This window comes from Apteryx rowi, unplaced genomic scaffold, assembly GCF_003343035.1.
Source record: "Apteryx rowi isolate R43461 unplaced genomic scaffold, aptRow1 scaffold_11, whole genome shotgun sequence".
Lineage (NCBI taxonomy): Eukaryota > Metazoa > Chordata > Aves > Apterygiformes > Apterygidae > Apteryx > Apteryx rowi.
The window spans coordinates 4,991,916-5,005,291 of NW_020447308.1; the positions used below are offsets into that span (position 1 = coordinate 4,991,916).

At 41.5% G+C, this 13,376-nt stretch overlaps 1 protein-coding gene across 1 annotated transcript in view; it reads right to left on the bottom strand.

The window, feature by feature from the left end:
• ADAMTS17 (ADAM metallopeptidase with thrombospondin type 1 motif 17) overlaps positions 1-13,376 on the bottom strand; it is a 198,293-nt gene that overhangs the window by 114,485 nt on the left and 70,432 nt on the right. The window contains exon 8 of the mRNA XM_026073287.1: positions 8,608-8,713. Within this exon, the coding sequence (XP_025929072.1) occupies positions 8,608-8,713 (106 nt within the window). The remainder of the gene's footprint in view (positions 1-8,607; positions 8,714-13,376) is intronic.

Genomic DNA, 13,376 nt, shown 5'->3' on the forward strand with positions numbered 1-13,376 from the left:
ATAAGGGGAAGAAAAGATACATATGGTAGGGGAAGGTACCCCGCCATAATGCTAGGATTAGCAGGTTCAGCAACTGCACCTTCAAATATTTTGCAGTTTTGCATAAAATCACACCTACTATCCAGACAGTCTGACACATGAGACTATTCAAACCTCTCCGTTTCTCCTTCAGAGACTTCTTTTTCTCTATTTGATTTCCCCAGCATTTCTGCCTTCCCCAAATTCTGTTCAGTTTCTACCAAATGACCTCACTAATTGCATCTCACATTGAGAATGATGATCCATGAGCACCTGTGCATGGTTCTGATCCTACTGTCCGTGCAAAACCATCTTGCCCAGCCATGGTTAATACATCAGGGATATTCTGCTTCTGGAACTTAAATTAGCTCATTCAGGTATCATGTCTTGTATTATGCTGGCCAAATACACCTTATGCTTGGTGGCCATCACTATTTCTTCCTCAATATCTCAAGTCACACCATCCATTTTTGCAGAAGTCTCCACTGAATTTTTTATTTACAAATGTTCAGATCTAGACCTACCTTTGATTGCTGCTTCCTTGTGATTAACTTAGGTGGCACAGTTCTCAGTTATCTTCAAGCTACTATTATCCAGTTACTTAGGTACATTATAGATTTTTATGTCTAAAGCAGACCTTTCAGTGTGTTACTAAGCACAAGAAATACCTCCTGTAGTTTCAGGTTGTACCTACTCCTCTTTCAAAACCAGAATATGTTATTAAATCATTGTTTAGGCCAGATCAGTCTGATTCTGACATACAAAGAAACATGATGAAATAGACAGTGTTTCATTATGTCCATTTGGAGTTGTACAGAGAAGGGCAACTTAACTGTGAAAATGTGCTTGCAATTATCTGTGGAAGAAGAATGAAACCTGGGAGGAGGGGAACAAGAGAAGGGAGCCTGGGAACAGAGAGAGACATTCCACAACAGATTTACAACACAAATGGCAGAAAATAAAATTAGCAACTCTGGGGTGGGTACGCACTGCTGCCAGCATTTTTGGCCAGCCTCAGGGTATGTCTACACGGCAGTCAGTCACTCCCAGGAATCCTGGGACTGCACTGCACTGGGACGGAGACATACTCCGGTGAGATTTAAAATGAGGCGTTCTGGCACTAGCAGAATCTAGATGGGGCAGTAACTGCCTTATACAAACTACATAGCTACTCAGGAAGTCTTAGTGCAGCAACACAGTTACTAGTACGTGAGCTTGCTAGAGTAAGCTTGCATGGGACTGTCTCCTTTGGGATCCAATTGACCCTGATTTTCAACCCCTACAAATGCAGACATATGAGTGCCAACAGTCTTTTTTGCAGTATGGCCAAAGCAGCCACACAGGGTTTTGTAAAGGCACAGAGGGAACCGGGCCATAGCTCTCCACCACAAGACAGAACTGCAGTGCCATCAAAGTAGTATATCCAGTCACAAGATGGATATTTGGTCGGATTGCCACAGGCTACATCCCTGATCCATCACACAAACGGATACTACCCTACAGGCTGGCCACGTCTTGTTTAAGGTCTCACTTCGGTAAAACATTCAAGTACAGGAATGAGTAAGAGGCCTGGGGACTTAGATCAGTGAGTTTCAGTCAGGTGGATCTGCACCCCAAGTATGATGGGTTCATCATTGTGTGTGGACTGGATGGCAGCACTGGCATCCACAAAACAAAACAAACAGTCAAGCATACTCACAGTACCCTGTCCCACACCCTTCTCTGCATCTGGGCAAGGGTCTGAACCAATGCCAGAGCTTCTTATATGGTCTAGGAACTCACTATAAAGAAAGGGAAAACAGTTCAGCACCTGTAAGTCTCAGCTCCCATCCAGGGATGAGCTGGAACAGCTTCAAGACTCCCTGAAAGCCACAGGTAGAACTCGGCGCTCGAACCTGTCCAGCTTCTTGGATGGGTTGTACAGTCTCCGTGCTGTGCAGGTCCAGCATCACTACCAGGGATATCCATGCTGCCTAGTTTCAGTGAAGCCAGGGTCTGTCTCAAAGAGTTATGTGACGGCAAAGACCAAACTGCAGGCAAAGCACAGGACTCCAGTTCCCATTTGCACATGGGTTTAGCTAGGACTGTTGGAGTGGCTGCTCTCTCCATAATATCGACGGCTGATGGGGTGTGCCCTTGATCCTCAGGTGTTAATACCAACAAGTCAGACCATAAATTGTAGTGACTGGACAGCAGAAACCTGGCCTCTGCCCTGGAAGCAACAGTCTCTGGCAGGAGAGTGAGGCCAACAGTTGGGCAGTATTTCCTTTATCTATCTCAGCTAACTCTGTGATCATGACTAAGACACCTCAAAGATACAGCGCAAAGGCCAACTTAAGCCATCTGAAAAAAGTTATTTCCTTCTAGATACCTTTCTAAAGCAGTCAGGTACAATGTGCAGGCAGAAGAGAGTGTGTTCTAGGTATCAGAAACCAGACTATTCCAGCTCTCCCGCATCCTGTGACCAAAGGCAAATTATTTATTCTCTGGGTGTTCTTCAGTTTTTCTGCTTCACATAAATTCCCTTAAGTCCCAGATGAAAGTCTGAACTGTTATTACTCATAATTTCAACACACACCAAACATTTTCTACCCACCTACAAACAGCACTACCACTGAAACCAAAGGATGTACAAACAGCCTGCAAGACCGTCCAACCCATGCAGCCATGCAGGCTGTGGTGTCCACACACTCTGAATGGTTCCTGTTCTACTCTGTTAATTCACATTTCTGTGAGGACCTTCTGAGTTCCTCCCCTCTTCCCCGCTCACAGTCTTGTCTCTCTGCCTGAGCCCCACTCCAGCATTGCCATGTCCAGCACCTCTGTTTAATCACCTACCTCACAAACACCATCAACACTCAACCTGTATACAAAGGAACACCAAAGCAACAAAGTTAAATGCAATAATCTGTCCTTTACAATTGGCTGTAAAACCTTAACTTGTTCCTCTGTGGGCATGTGTTAGGCTAGAGTCTTTAATTACAAGATGAAATAACACCCTTTGCACAGAACTTCTGCCTCATTCAGAGGACAGAGGGACTGGAGGTGAAACTGAAGTTGTCCAGATAACCCTGGAGCTGAGACTTCGGTGCTTCTCAGAGTTTCATTCTGCAACTTTAGTAAAATTGCTTTTAATGCCTTTTGGGASGTAAGTAGTAATTTGGGGATGGAGTGCTTCCTGGCAGTTAATTTGTGTACTTTTGCAATAGCAAAGAAGAAAAACATTCCACAGAAATTCAGGTCAGGGACAACATGCCTGATAAAATGTGGGACTAACTCATGCTACCACTACATTTCAAGCATTTGCAAGGTCTGCCTTTTTTCCTACGACTGATCTCACTGTCAGCACCACAACACCCTAGGATCCTACTGGTGGTTGTTTTGCTCATACTTCCAAAAATCTGCTCTTTAAACATGTTATGAAGAAAGCCCTGCATTTGCCATCATTACAGTGCAGAGGGTCAAATGAGCAACACAGAGCGGAAAAAGAAGCCCAGATGGGAGCTTTTATGAAAAATAGGTTTAACATTTAAAGTTAGCCAGGTATAAACTATACTCCCCTGCCTGCATCAGTAGAGTCAGTGCATTCAAGGTTAGACTATGGTGAGCTGCTCTAAAGAAAACAGAGGGAGTTGAGGGGTTTTCTTTCAAAACAGCCTTCTCAGCTCCCATATCCTGCACCTAAACGTCATAATCTCAGGGTAAAATTGGAGGATTTGCAGCAAAGGTCCCTCCATTTTTTATGGCATTTCCAGAACTGCTGCCCTTACACTGCCACCACGGTTTGGCTGACTGGCTACATCGCTGCTGGCTTCTTGCTGATTGGAATCACAAAACAAACTGCTTAAGGAAAAGAATCTGCTTTCTATCAGCTTAGTGTGYGCTCTGCAGAACTACCGGACTGCTCAGATCTGTGTCCCATTTACTCTGGTGGGTCCCCAGGTTCTACATTAAACTTTTCCAAGTTTAATGGAAGTTTAAAGGCCAAATCTTTACACCTCGCGGGGAGGGAAGGTGGCGGTAATTTCCTGTTCTAATTCTTTGGAAGTATGCTTGTATGCCTGCACTGCGCTGACCTCGATTTGCCAGGGCAAGCTGTCACGGGACATTATTCTGTACAGGTTTTGGAGCTGTTCAAGATGCATTCTCTTTCAGCCTGCAATGTTTTGACATGCTTTCCTACAGCTATTTGCATGACAGAATCTCTCTGCTGGATGCTGCACTGGACAGATCAACATGGTAATTTATGCACAAGTTTATTAGCATAAATGCCAGGCCACAAAGGGAACATCCACAGAGCATTTTTCCCTTACATGCAACCCCACTATCACTTGAGACACACCACGAAGGCTATAGTTAATTATTTAACAAATAAACATGCACCCTAAAGTCATTTTAACCAAGCTACATCTATCGATAGGTATGTTGAAAGCAAATAATCATACTGGACAGAAACCCGCTGTTTCTAAACACTTCTCTTGGCTGACTCCAAATCCAAAACTGTTTGTGCTCTATAGGCATTTTACCTTTGGACTTGTTTTTGTCCTCATCTGTTTCAGCTTCAAGTTTGAGGCCATGCGGTTTCAGACTGCTGGCAACAGACTGCATCTTGCTTATTGTCAGTTGATTTTGATTCACTTAAGGGCATCTGACACAGCGTGGCTTGCAGCCATACTGCCTCCGGCTGTTCTCACCATCCAGGCAGTGCCAGGTTCCCCAGCTCATGAATGGGAATCTCCCCTCCCCACCCAAGCCTCTCCCGCCCCGTCCCACAACAGGAAAGCCAAGGCTGCTGAGAGAAACAGGAACGGCAACAAAGCTGGCATTGTTGTCCTGAAAAACCACTGGCTACAGCCCACCCGCTTCACTTAGGGATAAGGGATATAAAGATGAATCCCAGCTTTTGTTTAAAAAAAACGTATTTGCCTTTTTCTTTGGAAAAATGTCTTGAAAATGGTAACAATGTCGCTGCTGCAAGCAAAAAGAGAAACAGGGGAGGGGGAAGTGGCACGACTTTTCTACAAGTCATACTGTTCAGGGTGGCCTTTGGGGTATGAATCGCAGAGCAAGTTCACACTGGCGCAGTTCATGGAGGAGGAAGGAAGCACCATTCAGGATGCCATTGACAACACTAAGGCATTTTTAAGCTCTTACTGATGGGGTTGCCCAGAAAGCTAAGTAATACATGGGTAAGAAAGGTTTCAACATATATCTATGTTTATAATTAGAAAACCTTGGGCTTATAATTTTAGGACTTCAGTGGCCACTATGATCACTGAGTCTTCTCTAGCATAGACCAGAACGCAGCACTCCACCCAGCAATCCCTGGGTAAAAAAAATAAATAAATAACTGTGGTTGCATTAAAACATGCTATTTTAAAAAGACATCCACTATTGACCATGCTGGATGAAGGAATGGTGCTTCCTGAGGGTCCTGTCTTGGGTGGTGGTAAGTTTATGATTTGCAGCCTTGTCTTATATTTAGTGGTCTCTACCCTGCCTGTTGAACTGTAACAGCAAAATCCTTCTCCTAGACTCTTTGTGGAAAAAACAATATCTAAATACAAATGGATGCTCCATTTGTGTCCATGACTCAAAATCATCTTTCCAGATTTTAAGATATCAATTCAACAGATAAAAGTTATACAACTCACCCAATAATCAAGCAAGAGCAACCTTACAGCTTAAAGCCTGCAGATGAATATTTATAGGACCTATAAGCATCACCCTAATGGACCTACTTAATGATGTCTCCATGTTTTCATAGCGCAGCTGTCTGTAGTACTGTTTTTGCAGTAAGTCCAAATGACATTAGTGGCAGATTAGGAATCTGACACGTCAATTAGTAATCCATTCACTTTTTCCAAGTCTACATCAGAAACTATCTGTGAATGCCAAATAGAGCTTGTGATCTCCACGAACATTTGTTAGTCTCAATGCAAGAAGTAATAAATCTCAGCTTTTCAACACTCATAAGGAAGTCAGCCTTCAATAAAGCTCACAAGTATGACTCTCCAAAATTTATATTTTTGCCAATATGGATGTAAGTTTCGACTGGAAATGTTTTTTTCAATAAAATCTCAGAAACATGTACCTAGTCTTGGTTTTCTTTTTTAAACTTGAAGACCATCTGCTTAGCTTCCTTGCCTTTGTCTCTGCAAGGGGTTTCCTTACATTTCAGTCACTTAACTTTTATTGCTTTGCAGGTAAGACCGGCAAACAACCCTTCTATTTGCACAGGACACGCTGAAACAAGACTGCTCAGAGTACCCTGCTGCAGTTCAAAAACAGAAGCAGAGGCCTGACCCCTAGTAAGAGCAATAAAAAGATTCCTGTTGACTTCAAGGCCAGAAAGGCACCAATAAATTGACCAAACTTTGAAATAAATAACCAGGTCACTGGTGGATGACAGCATACAGGGACAATTTTGATACTCAGGGAGGGCGATGAGAGACAGATGGTATTATATCCCCCTCTCTATCTGCCTTTGGCATACCAAGGCTTTGATTATGCATGCATATAGCTGGACATAAGCAAGGGATGAGGGGGCAGAAGGGCTGGAGGGCTCACTTCCTCCACAATGGGATCTGTGGCTCTCCTGGAGCAGATTCTCCGCATGACAGCAAACTCACTGTCCAAAGATCCTGCATCTGAACAGAGATCCTCCAGGGTACTGAACCCCAGCTACCCTCTGTCGACCCCTTTGGACATTTTACACTCACCTCTTGAAATTGTTTTCCAAGATGGAGGTAAAGAAAGAAAACCAGAGAAAGGACACTGTGGTCTTACCACCAAAAATGCACTCAGAAAAGAAAATGGAGTTTGCCATTTTCTACACAGATGGAGAGCTGTATCCTAAAGCATTACATCCCCTACTTATGTTGTGGATTTTTTGCAAGGTATTATTAGAGGGAACCTTGACAGGCTCTGCTGGGAAACTTGGCAAACACTGGGGCAGACCAGTCTCACTCTCTTTTACACAGCTGGATTTTCTACAGCCCAAGTATTTTTCCCTCCTGGTCTTGGCCCATCCAAAGATGAATGTTGAATTTCCCTTAACATTACCCACAGGTTAATTTGTTATTAAGCTTAGGCTCAGTTTAACATCTTGGCACGCGGTTTAAATAAAACTAAAACCAAATGTCCTTCATTTCTCCTGCTGAAACCACCCTTGGTTTGGCTCAGCTGCCTTTGGTGTCACTGGACGGTGAACAGGAGATTCATTTTCATCTTGTCATTTTTGGTAGTAACCTAAATATCCTCCATGCAACTTTGAAATATACTGCCATAAAATAATTATTTGTCATGGAATGGGATTGGCCATAATCTGAACATGATACATTGGCTCCAATTTAGCTGTCAAATCCTTATTACTGCTAGGGAAAGAAGATACAATCCTGCGCAACATGCTCTAGGTGACCCTGCTTGAGCAGGGGGGTTGGACTAGATGATCTCCAGAGGTCCCTTCCAACCTCCAACCATTCTGTGATGCAACAGGCATACAAACAGTAGGAGCCCAGAAGGGTGCAGATAAAACTTCAGCACAGCTTCTCGCTAAAGGCACAAGGGTGGGATTTCCCTCTTTCCATCCAGATARAGGCTAAAGGAAGGAGTACTTGGAAATCCCATAGGCACAGCCCCTGCCCCTGTATAAATTTGTTCCTGGTCTAATTCTATACATTACACAGTTTTACTGTGACAAAGTGCAACCAGAGTGATGTTAATGGAAAGGGAAAAAAGCCTGTAAGTATTATGAGTAAGTGCATATTACACTTAGCCTGGAAGGCAGTGAGTGTGGTTGCTGACCTTTGGGTTAACTCATTAACTGCATTAAGAAGGTACAGTAAATGACTTTTCCAGTCAATTTTGTTTTCTTCTGCCCATGGAATATTTACAAGCAGCTTAACGAAGTCTTCAAAGTCACCTGCAGAAAGTACCTGGTAATCTCATTCTGAAAATTTCAGTCTGACTATGAAGTATCACATTCTTAGCTATTTTTTCCAGTCAGTGTTCAAAGTGTGTTGGTTAGCTGTGATTGAGCTGATAAATCAAGTTACATGATTTCTTTCTGTTGATCACATAATAGCACTTAAGGGCATTTCCAAAATGCTGATGTTTACAATTTCTGCCACAATAAATTATTTCACATGCAGAGGTGAAACTCTAACTAAAGTATTCAATTATTAAACCCCTTGAGAGAGACACCTGAACTTCAGAGAAAATTTAGCAAGTTCAAAGATTTTGAAGTTAATGTCGTTGTTCTGGAATTATTCTACTGTGCAAATAAAAGCAAAATTTGTTTCTAATTATTATTATCAATCATGTCAGGGAACGAAGCCTCTTCACACTGCTCAAAATCAAAATGTAGAGTGGAAAATAGGGAAGGGTCAAACTAGAAAGATTTGTGTGTGCTGAAATGAATATTACATATGTCTTCTAAAAAGTAAGCTATTCATCAATTTGCTTGATGAACCAGATCTATGAAATCATCACAAACATGCCACATTAGTAACTTCATCTGTATGGCTTCAAATACAAGTCTACTACAGTGGCATCAGCAAAGAAAGAAAGAGAAGGACCAGTTCTTACTTGTGCCCAAGTTCGTGCGCAATTGTAAATGCCAGATTGAGACCGTTGTCTTCAGCAAGAACACATTTTCTCTTGGCACTGCAGACACCTCCCAGATAAGCAATCCCTGCAACAGAACAGAGAATATTTCCATCGGAATTGGTAAAACAGCTCATGCATTCAAACCAGACAGCAATAACTTAGCCAAAATGATAAAAAAATGCATTTAGTATGGAAAATATTAGAGCAGTTTCTCAAAAAATCATCTGAGAATCTTGATCGTCATCCTACAGAGAAATCAGCCTAGATTTTCATCAGACAGGAAACAACTCAAGCTAAGCATGCTCGCCCTCACTGTTTTCATTGGAAAATATATTTCACTGTCCATAGAGACTAAAGAATTCATCTAAGCTTGTCTATTAATACCCCCTCCTACGATATTAAAAGATGCAGTGAAGTAGCCTTAACAAGCCTTGAAATGGAGTTCACTTGACTTCCAGTATCCTGTTGGGGCAAAGCAATAAAACAATAAAAGCCGAGACTCTCTGAAGAGATCTTATGTTTTCCCTTATTTTCATACTTAAAGAAAGCAAGAGTAGCAGAGTCAGAAAAGCTGGCAAACTATAGATGGTGAGTCACAAAGGCAACGAAGGTGGCACAAGCCTTCTATGACTTAGTGGAATTTAGGATTTGATCCCACAGACAATTGCTCAGTACTCTCTGGTCCTGTTCGTGTGGGCACCAGAAATGGTTGTAGGCTGAAGTCAAAAAGGAATCCAGAAGTTATGGCATGAAACTTCTGCTGTGGAAAAACAATAATCCTCAGATGCCCTTCCTGCATCCAGACTGTCCTCTGCACAAAGTGCCAGTATACATTTTGGAAGCTTTGTGACTGTATCCCTGCCCATTCAGAGAACAAGCTGCTAATGAGATCTTGTTTCATCTTCCACCAAGAACACACAGTTAAGCTGTTGGGAGTTTTGCACAAAGATTAAAGATAGAGAAGGAGACTAAGGATGCCTCTAGCTGTGTAAGTCCTCTACTCCTAAACAGGCATATCTCAAAAGCCACACAAACAGTGCAAGCAGGCACACAAAACAGGATTTCCAAAGAGCATGCAGCAACCTAAATGCTGACTTCAACCTGTCACTTCTCACAGCCTTCTGCCATGCTGGAAGAAGTGGGAGTGTCAAGACCTTCCATAGCTGCCCTTTAATTTTTTCAAGCAGACATATTTGTTTATTTTTACCAGAAAACAAGGGATCTATTTCCTTGCTATTGCACTGTTCTCCCAGAGAGGCAGTTAGGATCTAGCTGCCTTTAATGTGAAGACTACCATTGCGCAATGGAAACATGATCTCACTTTTTTCTGTCAGAGCTGACAAAGCTTTGTTTATCAGGGTGCAAATGGTGTAAAACTTTAGGCCTGGAAGAAGTCGAGTTCCAGTTTTATGAGTTTTGACAACAATATGGATATGGATATTTATCTCCAGGGCAATTTTTGATGGAATGAACGGGTGGGCAACAGCCCTTTACTTCAGCATTAGCAGTAGTGAGCAAAGGCAGGGCAGAAATCAGACACTAACATTTGCTTATTCAAAAAGTGTTGATTGTGGAAAGCCAGATTCATACCAGATGCAAAAATAAAAATCAAGATTTAATCTTTTCAAATCAATGGCCATAGAAGGCTGGATTTCGGTACTCTTCATAGACTGACTTGCTTTTACCCTAAGAATAGTCATATGGATGTCAAGAAATTGCTCAAGAAGTAATATGTTACTTAGAGAAAGAGATTGCAAACTCAATCCACATAACTCATAGCCTAACGAACAGGTTATAGAACAGAACCGCAACCGCGGGCGTCTGCAGTGTGTCTCCTGCTATGACCACGCCTTCCATTTCATTTAAAGATCACAAAACACTCATGGTTGACTTCTGAAAAGGGAAGTTGATAGTTCACCTGATTTAAATCTGCTATCATGCACTTTTATAGTGATTTATAAATAATAATACCCTTACCAATAGCAGTCTTTTGCTTCCAAGACTACTTGGGATCAGCGATTTCTGGGAACGCTTTCGGCAGAAGGAAAAAACAATTTGGGGAAATATTAGTTTACTATAAAACCAATGGCAGAAGGTCTGGGATTAAGAGGAACAGCCAGGTTTTGATTTAAGAGAAGGAAAAATTGAACATTTGAGTCACAGAAGGTAGGGATGGAAAGGAACAATTATGTGACTCATCCAATCCTCTGCTACTTCAGATTCGTGTCTTCTGTCACATTTTAGAATTCATAAATCTTCTCCCAGCACTTGAACGTGAGTTGGTGTGCTGGGAAGGAAGGACCCTCCATGCCAAGTTGCTAATCTGCTCCACAGCTGCCTCTCCATCAGAGGATGTACTTAGGGATTTTGCTAAGGCAGAGATCTGAGCACACTGCACTGTGAGAGGAGACAAAACTGTGATGGCCCATCAGCTGCTGGTAATCCCAGTCCCCAGCTGAGAAAGAGGAAAGCTACTGAGGCTGTTGAGTTTGCCTTCACTCATTAGCTTGCCTAGCCCAGGCAAGTGCTGTGCTATGACCCTGTGACAAAATTATCAGCCAAATTATTACCCAAAAGCCACTCCCGGAAATCCATCTGCCTTTTGGGTCTAAGGCATGTAGTCCATCAGGTGCTGCAATCAGAAAAGATGGTACAAATATGTCTCTGTAGACCCAACTCAGCTGATGTTCACTTTTGCTGAATATGGAGGGACATTTTAGTTACATTTCAGCAGTTTTAGGTACAGACAACAGCAATGACCAGAGCAGGATTGTTATTGGAAGACTTGGCAGCATTTTGCTCCTGCTACTAATCCCGATTATTCTGCCTTTATCTGCCACTTAACACTGTCAGTATCTGCCTCAGTTATATCTATCACATGAGGATATAACTGAGAAGGAACAAAGCAGTATTGTAACTCAGCTCAGTGGTCAATCAGGCAAGCAAGCTTAGCTTGAAATGATTCATGCCAAAGTTTTCTGATAAACTTCAGAAAACAAGACTGCTTCAGTGTCTGCTGGCACTAGGAGATGGAAGGGGGCAATATTTCCATGTTTGGAAGATGTGGTATAGCAAAATAGTCTAGAGCTCTGGCAGTGTTTTGAAATACGTTAAACATAAATTAAAAAGTAATATAAATCATGAAGGCCTCAAATGTTAATACTTCTAAAGTCTCTCTTTAGCAGTTCTAATCCTACTGAACCTGACTGGCAAGAACACTGTTCTGTGTTAAAAGCCTCATTACTTAGTGGTGCAAAACTTATGATTAAGGACTTGTACATTCATCAGTGGCTGAAAAAGAAGCTACAGTAGCTCAGTTACAGAGTCTTAGTCACCTTATTTTTATTTTTTTTTCAATGTTTAATGTGAATCCTTTGTGGACATTTTATAATATTTGGAATAATGAATATCAAAACATAGACATCTACAATTATTTTATTATTGGAATCATTAATGACATTTGTTGCAGCATAGTCCAGGGGCCAGACAATATAGGAATGGAAGTGGACTGGGGTAGGAAGCTTATAATCCTAGAAAAGCAGAGAGCAGAAAGCTTTGCACTGTATGAAATGAACACAGTAAGAAGTCCAACTTATCAGCTGCTGAGTGCTTATTAATAAGAGTCATTCTGGAGCAGCAAGCTGGTTATAACAAATTGTTGTAACATTTTGAGTCTGAAAAAAAGTTTGCCTCAAAATTTAATATATATACATAAATATAAATACAAATATATATATATGTATATTTTGCATCAAACCATTCCCCGAGACTATAATTATCTTTTGGACAAGTATATTTTCCCATGAATTCTTTGATTAGAACATAAATAGCAGATATGCTGCTGATCTACAAATTGATGAAATAACACAGTTCTTTAGCAAATATATCTGAACTGTTAGGATCAATGCAACTTCTTTGTAACCCACACAGTAATCCATGAAATTGATATGCAGAGAAAAATACACCTTTAACTGACAATGATAGTAGTACAATGCCTTGGTAGCTGCATGAATATGATTTATTTTCTCCACTGGGATGGATGGAAACTGTTATTTGATTTCACCTCTAAAAATTCAGGATTTTTATCTGAGCCTTTTGATTCTCCAAAATTGAAGCGGAAACTTCATGAGTTCAGACATGCTCATGAAATTCCTGGCATGCTGTAGTTCTACCAGACTGGGAATAATATAAGAGGAACTTCTCTTCATTTGGCAGTTCTGCATCTGGCCCTGGCTGGGAGACAGGTGCATGAAAATGAAATATAGGGCAGAAAGTTGAACTGAATTTTTTTTTTTTTCCAAAACTCATCCTGTGCTCATAGACAAATACACAGACAGCAGCTTTCTTCACAGACAAAGAGTCCTTATCTTTTTAGATCCACTACTAACCCCCAGCAGCTACTACAAATCTATTCTTAATATTAAAAAAGGTCAAGCAGAAGCATCAGTGGTAAAGGGAAAGGAAAGCCAATTACTATTTTTACTAAGTGTGAGGGTTTTTTTGCTTCCCCCATGAGAAATTGCATAATTACAGCCTATAACTTCTGTGCTTGGGTTTGAACATGCAAAGCTATCTGCACTTCCACAGCAAACCCTAGGACACAGGCAACTGTGTAAACTCAGATTTATCCAAAAAGTTGTCATACATAAACAGTTTGCAGCTGTTGGCCTTTCTGTCAGCTAATGAGCCCTCTGCTAGCAATATCTCTAAGGGGAATGATTACATTTATCCTACCAGCTCAGCTAGGC